Genomic DNA, 9,886 nt, shown 5'->3' with positions numbered 1-9,886 from the left:
CTATATGCTGAGAGCGCTGCATTATTATCGAGTCTCATTTGTTTCCTGAGCGAAAAAAGGTCGTTTGTGTAGGAATAAACACTATTAAGAAAAACTGCACAGTGGCAAATGAAGGCCATTTGTTTTTTTAAAAGCCTTTGAGAGTCATTCCTCACACCGCCTGGCAGAAAAAAAAAACCTCACAAAGTGTCCCGCATTGTGTCTCGTTTGTGTGTGTATGTGTGAGTCAGTCACACCTCTTTATCTGTCTGCACATACCCACTGCCTTTATTGCCTTGAGACAAAAGAGTCACACAGTTAAACATTGTTGGAGTGATGACGGACAGCAAACTGACGGCACAATGCACAAGGCAGTGGCCTGCAGGGGCTGGCATAGACTAGCACCACTCACTCTCTAACACACACACGCATGCATGCGGACACAAAAAGAAATCATGTTATCCTTACTTATATGAATCTGTCTTTTGACCCACAATATGAAGTCGCAAAGGCAGGTTGGGTATCCATGCATGACAGCAGGAGGTGAGCAGAGCGAGGCGGGAGGCAGGTCTGATACTGAGCAGAAAGAAGTCTGTGTGGGAGGACAGAACTCAGCTTTTCTCTCAGGCCAAGAGAAAACTGAAAACGACTTGAACCAGACAAAATGTGTTCAGTTGCAGCTTACTCTAAATGTAAAAACATTTCTAAACAATTTGTCCCAACATCAGTGTACTTTGAGTAACTGAAGAGTGTTGGAAGTATAGCTCTTCCTCGATTAAAGTTTTATTTTGATGGATTTTGGCATTTCAAATGCAATTTCAGGTGCAACATCTAAGTTTCATTTGAATGCTATTAACCTGCTGAAGGCATAGTTCATATTTTAATGTATGTATTTAAATTACTCTGGTTTGTACTGGTATGAACTTGTGACTTACCTTTAGCTCTAACATGTATCTCTTGCAGTCGTTGATTTGAGAATATTTTGAACAAACATATTCTAACACTTGAGCTTGATTAGGTTGTAAAGAAACACTCAGTTATTTCCTCTATTTCTAGTCTGACTTAAATGGGAAGTTGCCGAGCGTGAAAACTCACCAACACTGCTTTGCAACTCTTAAGCTTTCAGAGAATGTTGAATGAAAACTGATGTTACATTTGACTAATATACTAATAAGTAATAGGGCCGGGCAATTAATCGTGATTAAGCCCTACTAAGTAATGTTCCTGTGTGGGATAAATGATGTTGAATATTGGGTTTCAGGATGTTTTCCTCTCCCTCAGGTTGTTGATATGTGACATTTCATCCTAATTCATCAACAACATTTTGTGTAAACTGTTTAGTTAAAACCCAGATACAAAATGTTCCAACAAATAAGCTAAAAAAACAACAACAAAGTGTTCAAAAACAAGATACAAAAAAGTATTTATTTCCAAATATATCCCTTTGCTTCCTATGGACACACAGTAGTTGATAAATTAAAGACAACACATTTTCACACACACTTATTAACAATCCCCATGGTGTCTGAAAGTTGTCCCCACACCAGTCATAATGGAATGATTGTAAAAGAAGGTTTCGCACTTGAGCAGCGGAGATCCAATAAAGCCGACACATGACTCCTCTTTTGCTGTTGGCAGTGCCGCTGAGCTGAAGTGGTGCAGTGCATTCACAACACAACCAGGGAGTGAATTACTGACGACCTATAGAGGCCGGGACAGGTTGACGTTATCATTGAGAAAAAAAATAAAGAAAGAGATCAACATTTTGTCAATATTCCCAGATTCTGCAGAGAAATCCCTTTAGGCTGTTTTACCTTTGTGATGCCAAAAACAAGCCTCCCTCTATCCCCAGGTTTGTCCTTCACACTCTGCCTACAGGGGCCTCAGCAGTGAAGAATAAACAGCTGATAAAAATATGACAAAAAAAAAAATCTGCACGGCGCTCGTTCCTTCAGAGCTTCAGGCTGATTTTAAGCAAAAGGATGAGGTTCAGGCCCCGTGGGAGAGCGTCCACGGTATTATGTTACACTGCAGACGCCTCTGACAACATTGTGCCGTATTAATCATTGATGTGGTCGCTGGTGTTGGTTTCAGGGCACTGGGGATTAAATTCACAGTGCTGAGGGTGATGATACATAGACAATTCTTCTTTTCTTTTTTTAAGGCAATAAACATAATGTAGAGGTTCCGATAAAAAAAAAGCATGCGCCTTTGAGAGGGGTGGAGATTAACAGCATAAGTAAAAGGAGGCCGTATAAGTATAAAAAAGTGGATGTAAAGGAGCAGAACAGATGAGGCAGTAAGACCCCGACACTACAGATAAAAGATGCTAACAGATGAGCGGCTATTTGGTGTAGCTGAAACTTAGTCCCACATCTGCAACATCGTCGCCCTTGGAGACTTAAATAATCACAATTAGCCCTCACATGGGCAGCACATAACCTGCTGGTTTACACAGTGCAAAGCTACACACAAAAAAATACACCCAAAAGATAATGCTGCAAATTCTATTCTTTGTCATTAGTTTGTCATTTGTTCTTTCTTTGTATGTCTCCCCCCCCCCCCCCCCCCCCCCGTGTTGGCTCAAAATGAACCTTGAGGGACATGTTATGTAACAGAGGAGAAGTGATGAGGATTAGACCATGTCACAAAGTCATCAGTTAATAATTCACACATTAAAATGTTTAGTCGGAGTCCTGAGGAAGCCTCGAGAGGAAAAAAAAATAAAAATCACAGGTCAGGTCACAAGTGGTGCAACAGTCTCTTCAGTCTGAGTTGAAAACGTCTTATAGGAAAGGAAAATGTCTTGTTTTTGTTTGTGTGACTGGAAAACAAAAAAAAAAAGTAAGGTGTCCTTCTGCACTTGTCCTCTGCTGTCCACTGCAGCCGGAGAGCTGGAGAGGAGAGGAGATGAGAGGAGAGGAGAGGAGAGGAGAGGAGTGGAGAGGAGAGGAGAGGAGTGGAGAGGAGAGGAGAGGAAGACAGACCCAGAGAGAGAGAGAGAAAATATCCATTCGTCTAGCAGCATCTGTGCCCTTTAGTTTGTCCGGAGCTGGTAATCTGCCAAGAAACGAAACAGCAGAGCATTAACACAGCTTTCTTCCCCTCGTCGGCCCTTCACAGCACATCACTGCCAATATAAGCCCTATTAAATCCCTCAACAAGATTTACACCAATATGAGCTATAGTAGCATTCTACTGAATCCAATTACAAATATTCAACACATCCCTGATATAAATACTCTATTTTCTACAGCTTATGACTCGCAAGAGTCAAATAAAAAGAATCTATTTTCTAAATGTGTCTTTTAATATATCATGTTTAAGATTTCACTACATGGCCACAGCCCTCACTTTCTACAATACTAGTTCTTGTCCTATTGGTCACGGCTGTTACCATGGTTTCAGATGGACTTATTAAGTTACAAGTAAGGGAAAAGTCAATGCTACAGCATAGAACAGTGTGGTAGATATTTGTTGGTTTCCCAATCTCTCCTCGAGGTCAGTAACCTTTCGTCCTCGGTTTAGAAAATCCTGATTATTAAGATTATATTGAAGATGTTCTATTAAATGAAGTGTTGAATCACTCTGGCCAAGTGGGGTGACAACACGGTGACTATGCTCGTGGTCGAGTTATGAAAACTTTTGAATTGTCAGTTTTGCAAATTGAGTCTTTGGCAACACTTCTTAAAAAAATAAATAAAAATAACTAAAAAAAAACATGCAAAGGTGAGATAGTGACAGTGAGTGATGTGTTCCTCATCACTAAGCAGCAGTGGGTAAACCAGAGAATGAAGGTGGAGATAAGGCAACCTGCACCTGATCTTCAAATCTCTTTGGATAAAGCAGCTAGTGTTAGCTCTATTTTAAGGAAAAGATGCTTACAGACGATATAAAACGTTTTCAAACACGTGAAAATCCAAAGAGAAAGAAACATGTTTGACGTTTAGATGAATGCAAATTATTGTCTAATACAATCGCTGCAAAAAACGCAGGGGTCATCAAAGGCAACGATACAGAGAGCTATACTTGAACCTTTGAAACAGCCTGACGCACAAATAAAAAGGCCTTAGAAAGTAGCCTCACTCAAGTGTTTGTACTGCAGTTCAACCATGTGTAGAAAAACTAAACCCATGTTGTTGTACACACCATACACAGGCAGAGGCTTGATGATTATATTTAATTCCATAAAGTCTTCTCAAGCTGCGGTATGATGCTAACTGTTTCGTTTCTGACCACTGACCGTCTGACATTTTTGCCGTCTGTACTTGATGCTGCACAGTACGGTTTCTGAATGCCTGTTCATCGCTCATGAATAAGTCAGAATTGTTTAATCAGTGCGAGTGTGTGTGAGTGAAATGTGAGCATCAGCGTCTCGTCTCCCTCCCTGTGTTGCTGATCGTTACAATAAGAGAGAGGTGATAGTGTCCTCTTCAGTCCCCCTAACTTCATCTTCATACACTTGCCCTTACTTACTCTCTCTCTTTCCTTCTTCTGCTCGCTTGCTGATATCACAGCGAGGCGATAGTAACCTTGGCATTCCCTGAGTGCCACCCTGGGAGCCGCCCCGGCACTTTTAGGCATCGCTCAAACCTCCGCAGCCCCACGGCTCGTTCCCGACACGTCCAGGTAATGGATATGATGGATGTTACGGCGTCAGGTTCATTCCTCGGGCGCGTTTGCAGTTACAAAACTTAAGGATTTCTGGCAGCGGTCCAGTGGAGATACCAGACTTCAATCTCCATATCATTTCCATTTGTCCCCCCCATTGAATGTAGTGGGCTGCTTGAGACGGATTTCACCGCACTCTCATCGATATGCTGTCACTTTTATATGCAATGATGTGTTATCGGTCTTAAAATCAAGCAAGTGTTTAAGTCAGAGATGTCTTTTCTTCTTTATTTCAACATTATCCAGTGTTTAATTTAAGATTAGAGAGGTTGATAAAAGTAGTTAGCTCACAAACTTTCAAACATCCCTCTGTGCTCGTCGCCCTTGACTTTGGCAGACGTGATCCGGGACGGTTCACTCCCAGAAAAAGAAAAAACTAAATACACAGATTAGCACTCCTAAACAAAGCAGTGCTTGAGTTTACAGCACTCCAGTTCACATTTGAAAAAGTAAGACACAGAGGCTAACAGGCTAGTAAAGTTTCCATCCTTGGCATCCTGTGGGGTTTCATTGGAATCCCCTGAGGATGTAACTCATGGTGATAGAGCCAAAGTAATGGATATGACGGATGTTATACAGCTGGGTTCACTCGTAGGGCACAGGCTGAATAGTGTTTGAGAAAGACTGATCCTCACGCTGCTCTCCCACAGAAAACATCATATTTAACCTCTTGGTAACCTCCGCTTTGCTAACGGGTTTGGACTTGGGACGGGGAAAGAAGCAAAACAGAAAAACTGGAGGATAAAAGATCCTATACGATGTGGGTGCTGGATGTTCATCAGTAATTAATTCAGATGGTTGAGTCCTTATCGATACCACACTGACCATACTTTTCTATTATTTAGTAGGAAGACAAGACGGCAACACGTACTGATAAGGAAATGGTTTGTTTATCATTTAAACGTGCTTTGAAAAATGCAGAATTGGGTTCCTAAAGAGAAACCGGTTTCAGACCCTCATCCTAGTCATGATGAGGCAGACAAGGTGTGTGTTGAGATTCTATCTCGAGAAGGAATACCTGAGACAAACACTTCTTTGAAATGAGGTTTACAAGGAATAATATGGATCCAAGACGAGTCACAACAGGCTTCAGACTTTAAGCAGCACAATCACTAAGCATATGATGTCTTACAAACGAAAACAAATGAATCCTAAAAGCAGTCAAGTATGTGAAACGAAAAGTGTGTGTGTTCATAGATGTTTAGGTTTATAAGTGTGTTTGTTCTCACCTCCACTTTGTGTGATGTAGCGCACCCATGGTAATGCCTGGTAACCGCTCTTCTCTATGATCTTCAGGTAACGCACCTTCAGGACACACACAGGTCGAATAAGGCGTTTACACTCGTTCATGCACAACAACACACAACAACATGAACTGTATACAGCCTGTGTGCCTTTAGCTCCGTACGGGCAGCCTGGTTTTGCATATATACATTATTTTCTTCTTAAGCTAAATATGTGAAAGGAAAACCTAAATCTTGGTTAGTCTAAATTAGAGCCAGCCGATAAATCGGCCAGCCGATAACAGTGGCCGATATTAGCATCAAGTGACTATCAGTATCTGCACATTTTTATCGCAGATATGTGCCGATATTACTAGATTTAGTCAGTAGTAAAATAGCATTTAATTTGAGTTTCATTGTATTACACGTGCAGTTCTCTTTCTGGCTGTCACCAGCAGGGGGCGCTATATGGATTACAACAAGCATAATCACTGTGACGCACGTACATGAGCAGTACATGAACTGTACGTGAGCAGTTTCACTTACTTATGTTATACTGACATATCTTTTCCACAAATGTTTGATAACTGAATTTGAGGGATCAACGCAATGCATGTGTATATCAATATCTATCTAATACTACAGATCGAACATAGATCTAAGAAAGATATCAGCAGATATACTGGTAACAGATTTTCTCTCTCCCCAATGGTGATTAAGGTATCGGCCTCAAAAATCCCACATCGGTCCGGCCCTAGTCTAAATGAATACATGCCTTTTATAAAGCACATTTATAGTTTCCTCTGCAGTTTCAGCATGTGTAAGACAACAGTAAAAAGAGGACTTAGGACTTTTTTTAAAGGACGCTAATGAAGGGTCCTACCTGAATCCCAGATACAGTGAAATATGGGATCTCAAAGTTCACAGTGATCGGTCTCTTCGCCTCCAACTCTTCCCCGTCCACACTGGGTAAACTGAAGTGAGCCCGCATCATGTACTCCTTCCCACCCTACACATGAAAAACAGAGCAGAGGAAACAAAGGCCACAAAGCTGGTTACTGTAGCTGGTAAAACATTACATTCGAAAAGGACGCTGTTCAGAAAAATCTGCTCGAGTTCTGTCCCCAGATGTCTGACTCCAATTAACACAAGGATGTTTGTCCGAAAAACAAAACAAACTTTATATTCATGGCCATTTGAGGAAACTCCCGAGTCATGTTAAGGTCAATCAGATAGCAATTTATGGGATGTAGCTTCAGGGTAAATGTCTTGGCTACAAACATAAGTAGCAGGTTAATCATTTTTCATGCAGAACTTGTGTAATACGTCACATGAGCACTGAGTCTGTACTTTGGTTTAACTTTCTGCAGATCAGTTACCATTTTGTCGAAAAAGATTGAAAACTCATCAAATCATTGTGTCAGTGCAGCATGTTGATCAGAGTCAGGCTAAGGCTGAAAAAGGCAACATTGGTAGAAATGACACTGGAGTCTGTGGTAACATTAACACAATTGCAAAAGTAAAAAGACATTCTGACATTTGATTTGTCTGGAGCTGTGCTTCTAAAGGACTGAGTATGCACATCTGGTGCAGGGAGGCAGTTGGTTCCACAAATGGGGGCCCGCAACCTTCAAGGCGGAGTCACCCCCCTGAGTTTCCCCAACAGCCTGCAGGACGACCAGGAGAGACTGCTCAGAGGACCTGAGGGATCCCGTCACGGTGGGGTTTAAGGGATTAGAAGGCCTGGTAAATGTTGCTGTTGTCTGTGACATCACCTTTTTCCAGACGTCCTCTTTAAACCAGCGAGAAGAGCTCAGAGAGGAAAACTACCGAAAAGTTGTGCTGGGAAATAAACACAACTGTTCCAACTGTTTCAGATAAGACACGCAGTGGTTCCCAAAGTGGGTGTCATGAGACTCTGGGAGGGGGGGGTCACATGATGCCTTCCTAAAATAAACACAAATTTGAAATGACTTAAACTTGCATATTTTACCTATTAATGTGAAATAGTCCTTAAGTGATATTTGTGCTTAAATGAAAGTCTGACTGTAACAATGTAGGCATCTGTTGTTCTCTTTGTAACTAAAAATGCTGAAATAATATCAAACATCTGAAGGCTGCTGTGTTTGTTAGTGTTGTTCTAATGTCAGTGTTTGGATAGGCCTAAAAGTGCATGCTGCTGTGTGCAACGTTAAATGCTTTAACCACGTCTAGGGACAGAGAGGATCCCCCCCCCCCCCCACCGTCTCTCACATCGTTATTTTGGGGGTCACGGGATGAAACATTTAGGAACCCCTGTATTAAGGTGCCTGCTGTAATAAGTGTTAAACTTCCAGAGAATTTAATGAAGTCAAATATTTGAAAATAAAAAACTAGAGTCAAAATACTTTTCTTCCCTCTTCATACAGCTGCTGTGGATAAACTTTAGTTTTGCTCTCCTTGCCTGCAGCTAATGACTAAATGTTGGATATCTTGTATAATATTCTCATTCCCTTTAAATGAGAAGTGTGTGAAAAATGTGCATAATTATGCGTATAAAATAGCTGAAGGCAAATGGCCTACTTTAGAAAACCTTTATGAGCAGGACGGTAATGTTTATGGTTTTGGGTTGTTTTAAAAAAAAAAAAAAAAAAAAATGGACTGAGCTGAAAACTTCCCGCCTGACGACGAGCGTGTTTATCAGCTTTTTTCTTTTTATCACAACCAGCGATGAGTCATCCTTGTTTCCAAAACTCCAATCAAACAATTCGAGTTGAGAAGGGTGCCTTGTGAGAATACGCAGTTTTATAGGGTCCAAAGGTTGACAATGACGGAGAAGAATGTGACGCCGAGTCATGCTCCAGCTAGATAACCAAATACGTCACAAGTAAGAGCAACTCTGAACCCTCCCTGACAGCCAGATGGTGTAATAATTACTGAGGGGATCTCTGAAGTTGACAGATAAAAAGGCAACCAAAGCTGAATTAATTCTCTGAGAGTTGTAAAACATTTCTTTAGAGGAGTTTTTAGCTCGCTGGCAGCAGAGACTGATGTGGAAATTGTGAAAGGGACAGCAGGAAAAGGAGAGCTAAGATTGTTGTGTGTGGAGGGGATGATTTTAATGTGATAAACAGCTGCTGTCTAAAACTTCACATACTGTATGTCAAAATACAACCTTGTTTTTTAAGGTACTTATTAATAGTCAGGGTGTTACCTGTAGTACAGAGCCGGAACTGAGGCGGGTTCTAAGCCTCTTGATGAACCGTTACATCGCACCCACCTGTCAATCATGTCAGCTACGTTCCTAACTATGAATAACATGTATAGTTTTCAAACTCAAAACAGAGCTGTTTTTTGAAAATTCACTGCTAACACAGTGTGTGCCAGTGATGACAATAACTAATCAGTCCTATTTGTTTTTTTGTACCAGGCTGTAAACATCTTAACTGATGCTGTAAAAACTGACTCTTTTGCCTGTCATGTGTACGTGACTTCCGGTGTTCCTGGAGCCTCAAGAGGATACTCGACGGAACTGCAGGATTTTGCACTTCTGCATTGGCTTCATTTTTTCAAAGCCGGAGGTTGCTGCTTGGTTGGTACGTGTAAAATGTAAATAATAGAAAACAGATGTGATGATTTTCAAAAAAACACTCAAACGCTGTATTTGATTAAAAAAAAGCATAAAAGACAAATGTTTTGCTTGCGTACATTCATCATTTTCCAATTACATTTCTCCAGTTCTGGAGTTAAGGGACCTTTGTGAATCACAGTAATGCTGATCGCCCCTTTAAAATCATCAGGGTGAGACAGGACAGTTCTGTTCTGCAGAGACAACGTGTGTTGCATGTATTTTAGGTCGTAAAGAGTGATATTTCGCCACACTTACAGGGAAAGACTTGATGTTCCACTGCACCACATTCTTCTCTGGCACCCACTTTGTGCTGCCCGTGCTCGTCTTGAACTTGGGTGAGTCTGCGTCACTGGGCACTGGAACAAGGATGGACACGTTGTTGGCGGTGGAGCGGTTTTTAAAC

General features: G+C 41.3%; 1 protein-coding gene across 1 annotated transcript in view; it reads right to left on the bottom strand.

The window, feature by feature from the left end:
- Positions 1 to 1,385: 1,385 nt before the first annotated feature.
- Positions 1,386 to 9,886, bottom strand: part of ap1m3 (adaptor related protein complex 1 subunit mu 3) — a 32,029-nt gene continuing 23,528 nt past the window's right edge. Inside the window, exons 9-12 of the mRNA XM_020633763.3 lie at positions 9,739 to 9,886; positions 6,757 to 6,882; positions 5,880 to 5,955; positions 1,386 to 3,039 (exon numbers count right to left, since the gene is read on the bottom strand). The exon at positions 9,739 to 9,886 is cut by the window's right edge and continues 11 nt beyond it. Coding sequence (XP_020489419.2) covers positions 3,017 to 3,039; positions 5,880 to 5,955; positions 6,757 to 6,882; positions 9,739 to 9,886 — 373 coding nt within the window. The 3' untranslated portion in view covers positions 1,386 to 3,016. The remainder of the gene's footprint in view (positions 3,040 to 5,879; positions 5,956 to 6,756; positions 6,883 to 9,738) is intronic.

The sequence above is a fragment of the Labrus bergylta genome, chromosome 6 (assembly GCF_963930695.1).
Source record: "Labrus bergylta chromosome 6, fLabBer1.1, whole genome shotgun sequence".
Lineage (NCBI taxonomy): Eukaryota > Metazoa > Chordata > Actinopteri > Labriformes > Labridae > Labrus > Labrus bergylta.
Note: the sequence above shows the minus strand (reverse complement) of the source record. Positions and strands in the feature narration are given on the sequence as shown.